Source organism: Pelophylax lessonae (genome assembly GCF_965119305.1).
Source record: "Pelophylax lessonae genome assembly, chromosome: 6".
In the NCBI taxonomy this organism is placed as follows: domain Eukaryota; kingdom Metazoa; phylum Chordata; class Amphibia; order Anura; family Ranidae; genus Pelophylax; species Pelophylax lessonae.
The window spans coordinates 65,426,942-65,444,826 of record NC_138773.1 but is presented as its reverse complement, the minus strand read 5'-3'; the positions used below and the strand labels follow the sequence as shown (position 1 = coordinate 65,444,826).

Below are 17,885 nucleotides of genomic sequence, written 5' to 3'. Positions count from 1 at the left end.
CGCACGACCGCGCAATTCTCCGTTAAAGTCACACAGTGCCGAATCGCAAAATAGGGCCTGGTCAGGAAGGGGGTAAAATCTTCCAGGGCTTAAGTGGTTAAATGATCTATATTTCTAATCTTCTCCTTGTACACCATGCCTTTTAAGTGGCCCCACAACCAAAAGTTAGTTGGGAAAAGATTCAGGGGACCTCGCAGGCCATTCCATAGGGCTGTGGCAACCAATCCAAGAACGCGGAAACTGTTGAGCCAACCATCGCCGTACGTGAATACTATAACCAGGCGGTGTATGAGTTTGTTAATTTTTCCTATGTATGGAGACTTTTGGGACACACTGAAGTATGTAAGGAATAAAACGTTAGGCTGGATGGACACCTTTGCACTTTTGTTTGATGCATTTACCATTTAAATAAATGGAAACTCCTCAAAATGCACCTCAACTCATTGTTTTTTGATGTGCATCAATGCATGTCATAAAGAAGGTCAACACGTCATGACACATTATGGTGCACATCAACACACATGTTGTGATATTGTATGTTGATATTTAATACAAAGTGCATTGCAACATGAATTGTGTTAAATGCACATTGATATGCACTTTAGTGTATTTCTATTGATTTCAAAGAAAATGCACCAGGGGAGAGACGCATGAGTGTAAATCTGTTTTTAGAGATCTCCAGTTCAAATTTATGAAACGGGGCTCTCTGGGGTGGAGTCTGGTTGTTTGACTTATCTATTGCTATATTCTATTTTTGGGGGCATCAGTAGCAGTACTGCCATGTAGACTTCATCCTACATAAAAAGGTAGTCTCAGTCCTCCCGATGCATTCTTTGAAATGTAGCTGCAGGAGCTGGTTGGAGTTTGCAAGCCAGATGCAGACATCTAGAATTCCTGGGATAAGTTTGAAAACATTGGCTTTTTCAACTCATTAGCACCCAGGACTAAACAATCTGGTGGGCTGACCTTTCCTCTGGACATGATTTTATTATCATTTATGCCTTCAGACTACCTCCTGTTCAGCGGACAAGTTCTTTTGTATATTTACATATAGTAAATGCAAAATATAATAAATACATTGAATAAATAAAAATACAAAGCCATGGATTCACAATGTAGAAATGATTCGGCTTTAGACCTGCATAGCACTGGCTTCCCTCATCTCAAAAGCTTTCTTTGTCACAGTGGTACATTTATGGAGTATCTCATGTGCTTTGGGTCTCTGTGGTATGAGTGGTGTCCGGGGAATTTGAGAAATGGATTGCCCAGTTTTTGGCTCAGTTGTGTTGGGACTCTCCTTGCGCAAGTCTTGTTTGTCACCTGCTATCTGCATTTGGCGAGTTGGTTTCTCAGGCAGGATTTTAGAGCCAGCAAAAGGCCTACGTATAGCATCCCTTGTTTGACTCTTGCGTGTTGGCGTCTCTGCTTTTTCTAAAGATTGAAATTCTTCCTGTACATGATCCATTTCCACTAATTTAAGAGCGTTGGAGTAAAAGCCATACGTAGGGCTTGAAGATAAGCCACTAATGGACCTTGATTTTCTTCTGTCCAGTTTCTGAGCCTCTGTCCTTTCTAGACTTCCGGCGTTTGCCTTATTTTGTTCCTTGTCCGTTCTCCAGGCATCTGTTGGTCTGCTCAACTCTAGCTGGCTGGAGGCTTTGAACAAATTTGAAGTGGATGGGAAATTTCCTTGATTTTTCATGATTTGAAGCTGGTGACAGTTTTGGTACGGTTTTAGGTACATAGCTGGGACGAAGCCGGTTTTTCCATTATACCTGTGGTAGGTCAAAAAGAAACTGTAGTCAATGTTAATGTGTATGGCCCATGGCCATGAGCAACTTTAGCTTTTTTTAATTAAAAATAATCTTTAGCACTGGGCCACGTTACACATGTTTACTTATTCTGAAAGTATCTTACAGTAGAACTATAGGAAATTTTTTTTTTCATTTTGGATAAAGCAAGGGAGTGTTAACCCCTGTCAGACTTTTTTTTTTCGCCATTTGCAGAGATTTGCCTTCACTTCCTGTCCCATGGCTATACAGGAAGTTAGAGGAAATCCCTGCAAATTAAGGAAATTCCTTGGGGTCCCCAGGGTCACCAGAACTAGTGTCCCCATTGGAGGGTGTCCCCTCTATTATTTTTCCAGGGGACAACCCAAATTTTTTTTTTTACTTTCACTGATAAGGGTAAACAGGACAAATAGAGAGGGTAAATCCCCTAACGATTTCCTAACGAGGGCACAGACAGCAATAAAAACTGACCAGTGTTCTAATCCCTCTCCACTCTATCCAAAAACGAAAAAAAAAAGTTTTGCCTTTAGTTATTCTTTAAAGCAGACCTATTCTTAAAGTGGCCTAGTTAAACTTTTCCTTCAGTGAGATAAAAATCAGAAATGTTACCACGCTGATGGGCAGGCATTCTGTAGGGGAATCCAAGGCTGGGACAAGGGGAGGGGAGCGGGGTAGGGGGGTGGCTGCTCTGGGGGCAGGTGTCATGTGAGGTGGCACCACTTGGAGAGTTTCTGCTGCCACAAGCCGACAGGGGTAGCGACAGCATCGTCACGACTTCTGTCAGATTAGCGGGTGAAGTCACAAGCAGCTTAGCGTGGGACGTAGCAAACCGTTTAGTGGGGATGTCACAAGCAACGTTATCACAAGCTGAATCTGGAGAGCAGAAGAGAGCTAGGAGGAGGCATGGGCTGTGCTCTCTCTGCCCTCCCTCTCCCCCTCCTGCTGCTGATTGCTCCTGCATCGGGACTGTCAGATTGGGACTGTGCAGGCTTTGGAAACTGTAAAGTCCCGATTTGACAGTCAGTGGTGTCCCCAGCCATGATTCCATACCCCACATCCAGAGACGACATTTCTCCCCACCGGCTGCCTGGCAGAATTGCCCTAGTCTCCTCCTCAACTCTGGTTTGCCAAGATGAGAACTCTGGGGGGGAAGAACACCACACAGCCATCTGCTGCGCTACATCTGAGGTCTGTGGAGGGGAGAATTACATTACATTACACGGGAGGAGGGGGTAAAGTGAGAAAATTGTGATGACAGTGTGTTAGGAGGGGGGAAGGAGAAGAAAATTAGTGAGAGGTTGGGGATGGGGGGGGGTATTTGTGTATGGGGTGATTTGGAAGGGGGGTGGTTGCTAGGAAGGGACAATTTGAGATGGATTTGTACTGGGAAGGGGGAGGGGATTTGTTTAGTAAGGACATTTTTTTTGTTGAAGGGGGGATTTGTGTTAGAAAGGATCTATGCTAGTAGGGATGATTGGGTGTGTGGGGGGGTGTGTGCTAGGAGGAGGAATTTGGGGTAATTTGTGATGGGTGGAGGGATTTTGGGGTGCATTTGTGCTGGGAGAGGGGGATTTGGGGGAAAGTGCTTTTTTCTAGGAAACAATTTTTTTGGGTAGGGCTTTGTGTTAGGAAGGGGGATTTGGTGGGATTTGTGCTTATGGGGAAATTGGGGGAGATTTGTGCTAGGAAATTTTTTTCGGGACATTTGTGTTAGGAAGGGGGATTTGGGGGACAGGATTTGTGTTAGTAGAGATGATTGGGGGGGGTGAGGACTTGCACCCATGGGGGTGGGATTTGTGCTATGAGGAAGGAATTGGGGGAGGGGCAATTTGTGCTGGGAAAGGATTTGTGCTCAGGGCGAAATTTTGAGAGGTAGAGGATTTGTTCTAGAGTGGGTGAATTGCGGGAGGGGGGAATTGGTGCTAGGAGGAGAGATTTGGGAAGAGATAGGATTGGAGCTGGGAAGGGGAGGGGGGGTGGGGGCCAAATATTTGGAGCTGGGAGGGGGGTGGGGGCCAAAGATCTGTGCTGGGGGGGATTTTTAGCAGGGGGGGTCTTGTACTGAGGGGAACTGAGGGGAACAGGAATATTTGTTTGGGGAGAATTTTGGCTTCCAATGAAAATATATTCTTAGCTGGTTAGTGTGCAGAGTAGTGCTTAAGGAGTATTTTGCTGATACATAATGCTCATAAATCTGTGGGGGGCGCAGTTTGGCATCTTCGCCCTGGGCGCTAGATGACCTTGTCCCAGCACTGCCCTCATCCATTTTACAGTACTGTGTGGCTGCCTTAATACTAGAGGTGCAAATTATATCCAGCCAGGTCCTCCTGTTCCTTGAATCTGCCCCTTATGACACCATTAATGCAATCAAAATCAGTGGGGTATGCACATAGGAGATCCCCAGTGGGCTTTCCTTTCTGTAAGCATGTTCAGTTTTGGCTAAATTATTTTTTCTTTTAAAAACTGCCTTGACTTCAACTTTTATCTACTATAGATGATTAAATCTGGTCATAATGTTCTTTGGTATGTTTTACTAATTTTGGAACCTATCAATTGAAAAAAAAAAAAAAACATAATTTGGAATGAAACAGTCCACACAGAAATCTGCCACCCACTGTTCCACTATGCTCACTTTTTGGCTGCTTCTTTCTAACTGAAAATCCATAGGGGGGAGGAGGATACCTGATAAAAAGAGGGAAAGGGGTGAGTCCCTACTTTGCTTCATTCAGTGGTGTGTAACCATCTCTCCCAATGCACGTATGCTTGGAAAACAGGCTACACAAAGCACAACAGCAGGCCTGCCTGGTGAAAAATGGTGGTAAATATGAAACATTCAAGCATCATTTTTATCTTAGTGGAAAGACTTTTTATTATAATTGTTTTTTGTCTTTATCATAAAGAACATATATAAAACATTATACAGTATAGTCCCTTGAAGTCCTGTATCAACTTTGCAAAGTATGTTACCTTATCAACCACCATCCGTTGTTAGACTTCTCTATGACTTCTACCAGAACACCTCGAGAGATAGAAACTTCATCCCAGCTCATAGCTTCATACGCCATTGCCGAATAGTACCGTATTCCTGAATAAGGGGAGATTCCGCATTATTACATACTGGGACTAAGAGGTACAATTTGCAATAGTGCCCTGTGTTCATATACTGTAGCTGTCAGGTATCAGCTCATTTCAGCCAGCTTTTAGCTAGTTACATCATGGCATTACCCTTTACCATGCTGTATTACCAAAGACAGTACCATTCATAACAACCATATAGTGAAAGGGTCTGACTGCATCAAATATTCTTTTCTGGCCTTCTGATCTTCCTTCCTCTTCCTACTTTCCTTTCTTCTCCTTTCTATCTTCCTTCTTTCTCTTTCTTTTTATCTCCTTCTACCTTTTCCTGTCTTTTGTTCCCATATCTCTCTCCCTCTCTTTCTCGGACTCTCTCTCCCCCTCTCTCTCTCCTCCCCTCCCTCTTTCTGACTCTCCCCCCCTTCCCCCCTTCCCGCTTCCAAACAATACTTTAGACATATATATATATAATCCTTCTCATCCTTCCCTAACTACTCTGGTCAGTCACTGACCTGGAATACGTACTCAGATAAATACTCAGAAGTTAGATCTCTGGACCTTGATGCGTTTACTGGGCCACCGACTTAATAAGTAGAATAGAATAGAATAGAATGTAAAAAAGATGAGAATGCTATATTTTTATTCTGACAAATTCCCTTCATGGAGAGGGTTATTACTGTGGGGAATCTATCACACAAATGGCAACATACCTTCTTCATCACAATCTGTTCCTGAGTCCAAGTCATCTTTTGTCTCTAGAGCTTTGAGGAACGGAGCTGGAAACCAGGCCAACCTCTTCTCTTCATTCTCTACCAGCCACCAGCCTGAGAACAGAGCAGAGGAGACTTACAACTTATCCATCCACTACAGATGTCAGGTGATCTACAGATCCAAGTGCAAGAACAAATAGAGCACTGGATTCAGATTTTCTAAGGGTCACCAAAATTGACACTGGTTGTGGTTTAACAGCACCCCAAAAAAATGGGGACTACCCTTTAGGAACAGGGCAAGGATTTAAAGCTGAGAATCCATATACATACAATCTAACAAATGTCCAAGAATCAAAATTGATTCAAAGGAGAAAAAATGCAGTGTTTCAGGGGCCAAACACACTCCCCTTTCATCAAGGTATGAAGAAGTAGAAATACAAAGGCCAAAAATATAAAAGTAAAAGGTAATGAATATACCAGTGAAGAATAATGAATATTAAAGTCAAAGGGTATATACCCATTTGCACTTAATATTTGATTCCAGTAAATAGAATAGCATAGTAATAGCATAATATTATCTAACATGATACAGACACCAGATTTTCTAACATTTCATTAGCAAACATTAAAAGAATAGAATGATAGGCAACATCTCAATAAAACAGGACAATATTATAGTCAATGTATATTAATCTTGATATTTCAGTGATAGCAAACGAATTGCTGTGTCTAGAACAGTATTCTTCAAACTGCAGCCCTTTGCATGCTTTTATCCTGCCTTTTGGGCACTATTCCATCCACTGACAACAATGCGGCATACTTCCTCTCGCTGACACCAACAATGCCGCACTATTCCTCCCACTGACACCATCAAAAGGGCACAATTCCTTCAATTGACACCAACATTAGGGCACTATTCCTCCCATTGACACCAATGATGGGGAATAATTCCTTCCATTGACACCAATGATGGGCCACTATTCCTCCCACTGATACTCAAGATGGGCCACTATTCCTCCCACTGAGACCAACGAAAGGGCACAATTCCTCCCATTGACACTAACAATGGGACAGAATTCTTTCCATTTACACCAATGATGGGACACAATTCCTCCCACTGACACCAATGAAAGGGCACAATTCCTCCCACTGATGGGGCAGAATTCTTTCCATTTACACCAATGATGGGACACAATTCCTCCCACTGACACCAATGAAAGGGCACAATTCCTCCCACTGATGGGGCAGAATTCTTTCCAATGACACCAACAATGGGGTACTATTCCTTCTACCGACATTAATGATGAGGCACTAGTCCTCTCACTGACACCAAAGATAGGGCATTGTTTTCTCCTGCTGAACGCAGGACATTTTCTACTCCCACTGACCCCACCTAAGGTCTTAAGGACAGTAAACTGGCCCTTTGTTTAGAAAGTTTGGAGATCCCTGGTCTAGAACATCAAAGCAATGCATACTTTATAACTATTGCATAAATCACCCAATACCACAAACTGTGTATGGTAAGTATAATCACTGTAATTGTGTTCCAAAGAAGTACAATAATTACACTTGTCATAACATATTTTGTGGTCTAGAGTGTGTTTATACAACAGTTACAAAGAGCACATTGGTTATATTTTGGTGAGTTAAAGGAACCTAAAAAAGCCCATCGGTTGTCTGATTGGCACAGTTTTCACACTGCCACCTGGACCATATGGCACCACCAAAATATATCAACCATTAGTGTATCACCCTGAGCTGAAGAAGTGACAATCGTCAGCCACAATACACACTTTTTTGGTGAAATAAAACAATTTGATGTTCATAAAATCTGATGACCCTGGCCTATTTAGTAAACATATGACAATGGGTGCCTCTGCCTATTGGACCACCAACTGCCTTTTTTAGACCTCCTGTAACTCACCTAGTTCAAATACCGACCTGAGAACCCCATAAAGAATCCAGGATTGGAACCCCCGTGTCATCGAGAGCAACCATTCTTTTTCCTGTGTGGAGACAGGGTTTTCTTCACTAGTTCACAAGTTAATATGATGATCCTGGTGAGTTTCTCTACCATCCACCACCTTGAAGAGTGATCCTGCATGTCAACACCACCACCAAATAGATAAAAAACTCCCTTACCAAATTATGTTGAACTCTTGTTACAAAAGGTCACACGCACTTGTGGCTCCATACCCAGCCAGGGCCTTTAAAACTTCAAGGGGTCTTCCAACTTTACTCACCCCTCTCCTCTTCTGCTAAGCTGAAGTCTGTCCTCCTCTCCCAGCATCTCCTGTGCTGAAGTCAGGGAGGAGTGGACACAGTCTGCAGTGGAGGACGGACTTCAGCTTAGCAGAAGAGGAGAGTAGTGAGTCAAGTTGGAAGACCCTCTGGTTTTGAAAGGCCCTGGTTGGGTATGGAGCCACAAGCACTTGTGACCTTCTGTAATGACAGGTCCATGTAATTTTGTAAGGGAGTTTTTTTAGCTATTTGATGGTGGTGTTGACACGCAGGATCACTTTCTTTAAGGTGGTGGATCATAGAGAAACTCACCAGGATCATCATATTACACTTGTGGACTTTTTATGTTTACTAATTTAGCGCAACTTAAAAAAGCCTTATTATATTTGAACTGTGCCCATATTTCACAGATAAGTTGCTGCTTGCACCATTCGTTTATTTATTATATATAGCGTGTTTTTTTTTTTATTTAATCCACCTGTGGAAGGTTGCATCTTTCCACTTCACATGGTTTCCGCAGCCTGAACCGATATCAGTTATCTTCCTTTTTTTCCTATTGATTAACTTTTTATGAGCTAATTATCTTTTTTTGGGCCAACTAACTACACCAGAAGGGCTATCCTGCCTCCCTCTTTCCTTTTCCTTCAGAGAAAGTAACCCTTTGGACCTCTGTGGACCACCACATCCTAAATCACATTGGTTTGGTGTTCTAGGCACAACAACAATTGATTTAATATCACTGGCAAATCTAATTTATTATATATTGGCTGTCATGCTGTCCTGTTTTATTGAGATGTTTACTGTTTTGCTAGCAAAGTGTTGTGACCTCAGGTGTCTATATGTGAGATGTTATTATTATCTTTGAGTCTGCTATTTACTGGAATCAGATATTATATAAACTGGTATAAACACTTTGACTTTTATGTTCATTATTTTTACTTGTATATTCATGATTATATTCATGATATTCTACTTTTATATTTATGATCTTTGTAAATGTACAAAACAATTACATCTTAAAGCAAAATTTGGTGCCTCAAGCCAAAGGGGTGGGACTTTAGGGGCTTAGTCAGGTAATAGAACATGTAGTAAAAACTGTTACAATTTATTGAGGGTAATTTACATAATAATGCATACAATAATAATCAACATAATGTGCCAATGGGTTATAGACCCATGTGAGAGGGTGAGAATGAGGTAAAGAAGTGACAATGTGAATGTGACTTTGATATAGATCTCTGTCTATTCTTGCTCATGTGTGTGAGCTTGTTGGAAGAGAGTATATCTGAAACTTCCGACGCGTTTCGGCATTATTAATAGTATATTGCCTTTATCAAGGAAGAGGGGGGGGTCACCATATCTGAACCACCTCTTCCTTGATAAGGGCAATATACTATTAATAATGCCGAAACGCATCAGCAGTTTCAGATATACTCTCTTCCAACAAGCTCACACACATGAGCAAGAATAGACAGAGATCTATATCAAAGTCACCATTCACATTGTCACTTCTTTACCTCAATCTCACCCTCTCACATGGGTCTATAACCCATTGGCACATTATGTTGATTATTATTGAATGCATTATTATGTAAATTACCCTCAATAAATTGTAACAGTTTTTACTACATGTTCTATTACCTGACTAAGCCCCTAAAGTCCTACCCCTTTGGCTTGAGGCACCAAATTTTGCTTTAAGATGTAATTGTTTTGTAGCCCCGATGAAGGCCCTTGAAACATGTTTTTTTTCTGCTATGAATCAATTTATGTAAGAAATCTGGAGGGTTGGAGATGTCCAGTGGCTACCAAAGACAACCAATTGGCATTTAATTTTTACTCTTTCACTAAATAAACAGAGAAACAATAAATCTTTAAAAAATACATTTGTAGATACAATTTCCATGTTTCTAACCTGACTGGTTGCCTTTAATATTTAAGAACAATGTTGGGTAGAAAGCCAAATGTCTCACCAGAGTTTTCCTTGATCAGCACACCCAGGCGCTCATTGCATTTCACTTTGAAGGGTCTGTTCTTGGTGTCTTTGGTCTCATGGTCCTCAATACACAGGTACATCTGGGACACAATGGGCTCTGTGGCTGGAGGTTTAGGTAGCCATTTTTGCCGCTCTCTCTGTTGTTCTCTTGCTTCTGAAGGCATGATCATCAAGCTGCAAGCACATAACTATTAGTTTCCCCCCTAGACATTGCCTTGCATATTGCGGTCATATGATCGTCCATGAAAACATTATGCAGCTGAGGAATAGCCAACTTTAATTATATTTCTCATCTACAGCAGACACCAGCATGTACCTGGGCTTTCATACATGTGTCCATTTCTCTTAAAATGGTAAATTTTCTCAGTTTAAACAGTTGATATGTTCTCTATTTTCTATTGTGAATAAAACATGGGTTTATGAGATTTGCAAATCATTGCATTCTGTTTTTATGTACATTTTAGACACCGTCCCACCTGTTTTGGGACTGGGTTTGTAGTTTAATCCTAACATTTGGATACAAGTCCACTTAAATGTTAAACGTTTTTTAGTTTGGGATTTAATTGGGAACTGTTAGAACCGCTGCTTTATTATTTTTGTTTGAGGGATCATAGCAGAGATTCCCTCTCACATCCTGTCCTGTTGACAACCTTGTCACCAGGACAAAAATTGAGGGATTATCTCCAGTGAGGACAGAGGCGCCAATTTAAAGGACCTCCAGGTTCTAGCATTCCCCTACCTTATTAAGATATTGCTATGTGTCCCTCTTGTAGATTTCCCCCTCACTTCCTGTCCTGCTGACAGGATATGAGGGGTAATCTCCCCAATGGCACCAGACAGCATAAGCTAACACAAGTTCTAACCCTCCCCCAACACTATCCAAAACTGTACAAAACATTTGGGCTGCAGAAAACACTTTCACTCTGCAGAATCTGACAAAAACTAAAATATCAGTTTTGGCTGGGATTGGCCTTTGAACAATTACACATTTTACAAAAACTCCTTGTGGTTTCATGAGACAATACAGCAGTAGATAGGAGCTTCAGCTGATGGCATGCCCAAGCAACTTCACATGAACAAGAGAGCTTCGTGGTCAAAGGCCATTGGACAGGATGACCACCAGTCCCAAAAATAGGCAAACTTCTGGTAATCTGCCATACAGCAGTAAAAATAATTTTTTGGTTTTATCCAGAATTCTTAGAAAACAGTGAGGACAGACCTGTTTTGGGGGAAATTCGGGTTGAGATCATTGCTGTTGGGTGTGAAGAAGGCCGTCACCACATCACAATGGGAGATCTTCTCATCAGCTGTCAGGAGCTGTTGACAATAATCTTCTAGCAGTCTCAGTCTTTCGATGAAGCGGCTGGTGATCCGGTTCATCCTGAAGATAGAGACATCTGTAGGAAAAAGGACAGCACGTAAGTAACTCTGGGCTTTCCCTCCCCTTAATTACAGCTGTAAGAAACTCGCCTGACAGGTGAGGAGGAAGGAAACAAGTGTGGTTGGGATTCTATAGACAATTATCATGTCACAACACATTCCACAAACACCACAGACTCAAAATAAAAGAGAAGGCTCCACGAATGTCAGATTGAATAATCATTTTTAAGAATAATCAGTACATTTTACGGCCAACTGAGCAGACACCCCGAGTGCTGTAACGTCAAGAAAGGCAATTCATCAACGTGGCAGATATGTATCCCAATATACATACATGGACTGCCTGCAAAAACTGCATATTACCCATAGGTATGCAACTGTCTCCTAATCCAAAAAAATAGGCTAAAATGAGTGCTGATCATCACGTGCTTGTGAAATTTAAGATGAGGCTTAACTCCCCATCATTCCCCCTCCCCCCCCCTCTAAAGCTGTCAATAGAGGGATCATTTTTACTCAACCAGTGGGCTAAATGAAAAAGAATGAACAGATTCCTCCATCCACTCAAAAGAGGTGGATAGATAAATCCTCCCCCCCTCCCCCTCCACTAGGACATTGTGTTATGAAACCGGGGTCCTCCGCTGTCAGGATACACTGATCTGTAGCTACAGCCACTGATCAACCAACATTTTCCACCATATCCATTCAACAGAAGTCAATCGGGGATGGCAATACACAGATTGAAATTCATTTGGTCCTTGCTGAACCGGCCAGATTTTGATCTTTCCATGGCCAGCTTTACTTGTAACCTTGGGTTATCTTCAAGCCACATACTCACCCATGCAGCGAATCCAGTATTGTCCCACTGCTAGATCTGCTGATAGGGGGCATAGCCCAGGACTCATGCCACCATCTTGGTTCTCATCAGCTGGCTGCTTCTTCCAGGTTCAGACAACCAGCTGCCAATGACTTGCCCTTTGGCCCTCCCTCTGGTCGCTTTGTGTGCCTGGTCCTGCATCTTCCTGGGGGGGGGGGGGGGGTTGTATGTGAGTATCCCAGGAGGCTGCAGGGCTAGGGACACTTATTCTGGCCTTTGTCCAGAATGGAAACGAAGGGCGGGGCTGGAGGAAGAATTTAAAAAAATTAATGAACATAGAAAAAAAAAAAGGATTTGTAATTGCAGAGGGGAAGAGGGTTCAAATGATCCAAACTCCCTTTTTGCGGTTAAAAGAGAAGTTCGGGATTTAAAAAATTAAGCATTTATACTCACCTAGGTGGATGCAGCATCGATCCGCTCAGGCACATTTACGGATACCCACATCTGGGGCATCCTAACCAAGTGTATTCAAGAACATTATCTTTTCGTTACTTCAGTCTAATCTAGCTCAATAGTAGTTGTTATAGTTAAAACTTGGTCCAAAACTGATGCAGTTCAGTTAGTCTTTCCTGTAGCAGGCCAGTACTCACTTTATTCCGTTCTGCCACTTTGAAATGTACTTTTCGCTTGATACCATATCTTGTACTGTTTACCTGCTTTGAAATAATATGTTTACTTAACCTGCTATCTGGTAGTCTGGGCCTTATTTTCTGTGCATTGTTACATAGTTGTGAATCACTAACTTAGGTTAAGCAGGTGTAGATGGTCCTCTACTTCTAATCAGTTGTGTCAGTGGGAACGGAGTGGTTTTAAGAGTGGTGGTAGAATAGAGGAACCCAATAACATAAGCGGCCCCTGCGGGGAAAAGTGCTACAGCCCTTTGGTTTAATCCTATTTTATTATTAAAAAAAAAAAAAAAAATCTGGAAAATTTAAGCAAATACAAAAAAGACATTACATAGTAACATATAAGGATTTGGGAATATTCCCATAGCCTAACATACATGAGGCAGCCTCCTATTCTCTCAATATATACTTATAAATAGTAGGGTACCTAGGCACCCCATGATAGCCATGCAGATCCCCAAATCTCCTAGAAAATAAAACAAACAACTAACAAACTAAGCTTCAAGTCAAAAACTAGTCTAAGAAGAAAATAAAAAAAGGGAAAAAGAAAAGATAAAAAAACAAAAACAAAACCCGAAAATCACTTTAGGAGACAAATATGGATTTAAACTCTTGCATGTTACGATATGTAGTCCATGTAGCCCAGGTCGCAACGTGTTTATCCAAGCTATCATGTCCCACCGCTAGTAAATATTTCAAATCCATGAGCGAATCCATTTACTTAACCTGCTATCTGGTAGTCTGGGCCTAATTTTCTGTGCATTGTTACATAATTGTGAATCACTAACACTTAGATTAACCAGTTGTAGATGGTCCTCTTCTTTCAACCGGTTGTGTCAGTGGGGACCGAGTGGTTTCAAGATTTGTGGCAGAATAGAGGAACCCAATAACATAAGGGGCCCCTGTCGGGGTGAGTACTACAACCCTTTAAAAGAGAAGTACATTTATATCTATTTTAATGTGACTCTGTCATTTCCCCTGCAAACAATAAACACCGGCTCCCTGAAATACAATATGTGAGAAGCAGTAAGGGAACCACCAAAATAGCTGCAGGGTCTAAAAATTGTCTTTTTTGAGAAATAGTGAAATATGAGAGCCAACACACATCTGGGTTTCAAACATTTCCAGGCTTATATATAATGGTATGTGATCTCAAAATAAACTAGACTTAATGAAATTGTGTGCTGGGAAGGAGAGAGTCCTCACCTCTTAGTTTTGGGATCATATTATCTGATTTCCGTAAAAGCCCAGATTCCAGAGGAAATTTCTTTTTAAGCTCCCTCTATTGGGATAAAAAGAAAAATATGGAGACATAGTGAGATTAACAGACAGACCTATGGAAAATAAAAAAATAAATAAAAAAAAAAAAATATATATATATATATATATATATATATATATATATATATATATATATCACAGTTAAAAGATGATTTGATTGGTTACTATAGGCAAGACACTTTTTTATCACACTTTTCATCAAATAGCTCAGAGTGATCTACATATGATTCCTATTGCAAATTTCTCTTTTTCCTCATATTTAAGAATAGTAGGTAAATCCATGAAAATCATTCCTTTTTTTTGTGGCTGTGCATTCAGGACTGGAAGCATGTACAACACAGCTGCGACCTCATATATTGGAGACATTTACTGCAGACAGCTGTTTAAAGTAGACGTAAACCCTATCCAGATGACATTTAGTTTGCTGACGTTCTGTGAGTCATAAACAATTGCCATGGTCTTTCTTTTTTTTTTTTTTTTAAATACATTTGTTTTTTTTTTTTTAATATACCATCTTGCTAGGCTTTGTTGCAGCCACATTCCTGTCCTCATGCACCCCAACAATGGCTGCATGTCATTTTTCAGGGCATATTTTCTGATGATGGCAACAGTGGGCCAGCTGATTACAGTATCGACTGAAGGCACATCAGGGTGACAACGCAGAAGAGCAATTGGGAGACGGTGGCAGAGTGTTGTCACCCCATAACAGAAGTGCTTGATCAAGGACCTTCATGGCAGGATTACCAGGTATTATTTAATACGAGATACATTAATAAAAATGACTTTTATCTAAATCACGTTACAGATTATATGAGATTTTAATGACTGGCGTTACATTTACTTTAAGTTTAGGTACATTTACTTTAAGTTTAGGCACATTTACTTTAGGTTTAGGTAAAGTTCATCAGTGCAAGAAATTTACACTATTATTTCTGTGGAGTAGAGCTTAAACAGAAGCAGGATAGTATAGGCAAAGATAGCAAAAAAAATAATAATAATAAGGTTACTGTATTGTAAAAACAGGTAAATAGATATTTTTCTCATTACAAAATTTACCATATACATTAATCATATGTGGATTATGTAGTAATGGTAATATTAAGGTACCAACATGCCAAAATACAAAATCCCAAACATTTTCATTAATTAACACCTTAATGGTATATAATTGATCAAACTGATATTAAACTGTTAAAAAGTTGCTATTTACACTTGTTTCTTTACGAACTTACGTTCATGTTTTTGAAGTCTTCATATTTTCGATATATCAGTATATCGTTGTGATCAGACCATAGGATCAAAAAAATGTTAATCTGTCAAAAATAAAGCAATAATGTTACTAGTGATTCTTCCACTTCATTAGTTAACGATCTCCTTAAGGTTTAGGATGCAGTACATATTCTAGCATGCATTGCCTAATAGTGGAGCTACAATGGGGTCTACTTTGGATGCCTTTCTGGGCCTTTTTTATAGAGTAGAATAAAAGTGTTCACTCCACATGAAGCAATCAGATATCAGCTGTCATTTTTAGTACAGGTAAGACAATAAGGGTCCTAGCACACTGGCTTAAAAAAAATCACTGCTTCTACAGAAGTTTTGTGTTTGGCCCGTAGAAGCAGTTCAATGCTATCCTATGTGTCCATGCTCAATGTGTAGGGGCAGTAAAAAATAAATAAAAAAAGACTCTTTTGGTTTGCATTTCGATTGGAGCCTTCTGGTAGAAAAAAACACCAAACTCTCCTAAACTTGTCTAAAGTGTGTACAAAAACATTCTATATGGGTGTTTTGTTTCTGCCATGGAAACTGGCATTTCTTTTAAGCCCAGTGTTCATAGAGCCTAAAATTGCATCTATAATGGCTAAAACTTTCGGCAAGTGGTACAATCAACAAAGTGGCTCCTTTGGCGTTGCATTCAGTTCTATTGAGTGATGTTTTTTTTTTTTAAGTCATAGTCCCAAACCACCTGGATTTCCACGTAGAAGATGGCACCCATCAACACTCATCGTAAAAGAAGTAATCTCTACACCCAGGACATTTGGTTCTAATAATAAAACATTCAACCTTTCAATTCACCAAGAGCTAGTTAGATGAGGCTTTGGACCTCTAAGGGATGTCAGTAGCTCTTGATGAACCAAAAAGGCTGATTCTGCTGAGTATGTGGCTGCCTCTGTTGAGTATTGGTATCATTTTTTTTTTTTTTAATATAGCTCCAAAACTACCTTGAGTCTTCCATGCTGTAAAACTCCCACAGCCTTGGCCTCCAATGGATGACGGCCACTTCCTCTCATCTGCTGCCGCATGGTGCTTAGTCCAGTGTTTTCCACTGAATTAAAATTATGGCAGCTCCTCTTTATCCTCTCATGTCAGATTTTTTGTCCTATCACAAGCCTCTTACTCAGAAGGGAAACTCCCAATTGCTTTTAAGCTTCACTCCCCTGTGGTAGGACAGGAAAATTCTGTGGGATAGTCAGCACCCAGAAACTTGGGGTTTTCCCATTGTTCCTCATTCCATGTCTTCTTGAAGAGCAGAGCATCGCCCTTAGCTCATACGCATTTGGTTTCCATAGCCAGCTGTCGTGCAAATGCACTCAGCCAGATGGGTAGCATTCCTTGCTGATGACATTGTTAGGTTCTCTGAGGTAGTAAGACCTGAGAGCACAGAGTTCATTCCAAAAGTTCCAATGTATTTATTTATCTTTAATTATCTAGGTCTGCAGGAAGTCAAGTGGAGGCTTGCACTAATTAGATTCTCATGGGAAGGACTGGCTTAGAAACTGGAATTTTCATTTAAATAAAAGCTAAATTTAGCACAAAAACCAAACAAGCTTTCACTGTGTGAAAACTATATACAATATACTATACATTATATAAACAAAAACTCCAAGCAGGATTGGTGCACTTGAAATTTATTAAATAAACACAAATTACAAAATCTTACAAAAACAAATCAAAAGTGTTCCATTTGGAATGAAAGATGAATACTTTTATTTGTTATTGTAAGATTTTGTAAATTTTGTTTATTAACCACTTGCCGACCGCTGCAAGTACATATACTGCGGCGGTCAGCCCCTCACAGGCAAAGTGACATAGGGGTACGTCACTAGCCTGTGAGGCTCTGGGGAGCGAGCGCGCGCCGCCAGATGTGCGCTCCCACTCCCGCTCGGTCACGGACCCCCCCCCGCGTGTGCCCGGCGGACCCGATGTCCGCCTGGCACTCGCGATCGTCCGTTACACCGGGAGAAAGGCAGGCGGCTAATGTAAACAAAGCCGCCTGTCATTCTCCCCTGTGTAAGAATAGTGATTATACGGTTCTACTATGTAGGACCGTTGATCACTGTTCTTACAGCTCAAGCCACAGCCAATCACAGTTAGAAACACGCCCCTAGGGACACACTTAACCCCTCTCTCTCAAAAAAAAGTTAACCCCTTCACTGCCAGTGTCATTTTTACAGTAACAGTGCATATGTATAGCACTGATTACTGTAGTAATGTCACTGGTAACCCCAAAAGTGTCAAAAATGTCAGTCAAGATTCCAATCTGTCTGCCGCAATGTCGCAGTCCCGCAAAAAAAATCGCAGATCGCCACCATTACGCGTTAAAAAAAAAAAAACAACAAAAATGACAAAAATCTTTCCCTTAGTTAGTAAACGCGATAACTTTTGCGCAAACCAATCAAAATACGCTTTTTGCGATTTTTTTTACCAAACATATGTAGCATAAAACAAATTGGCCGAAAATTTTAAAAAATTTTGATTTTTACTTTTTTTTTGGGGGGAATTTCATATAAAAAAATGTGAAAAATATTGTTATTTTTGCAAAATTGACGCTCTTTTTTTGTTTATAGCGCGTGATCAAAAAATCGCACAGGTGATCAAATACCACCAAAAGAAAGCTCTGTTTGTGGGAAAAAAAGG

At 40.7% G+C, this 17,885-nt stretch overlaps 1 protein-coding gene across 1 annotated transcript; it reads right to left on the bottom strand.

The window, feature by feature from the left end:
- Positions 1-382: 382 nt before the first annotated feature.
- LOC309559255 (NADPH oxidase organizer 1-like) lies at positions 383-16,329 on the bottom strand. Its single transcript, XM_082262476.1, has 8 exons — positions 16,190-16,329; positions 15,203-15,283; positions 13,896-13,971; positions 11,029-11,206; positions 9,787-9,983; positions 5,576-5,689; positions 4,758-4,875; positions 383-1,775 (listed from the first exon to the last, which is right to left on the bottom strand). Exons 1-8 carry the CDS (start codon positions 16,268-16,270, stop codon positions 1,133-1,135), a joined length of 1,488 nt encoding a protein of 495 aa, XP_082118602.1. The 5' UTR covers positions 16,271-16,329; the 3' UTR covers positions 383-1,132.
- Positions 16,330-17,885: the final 1,556 nt, after the last annotated feature.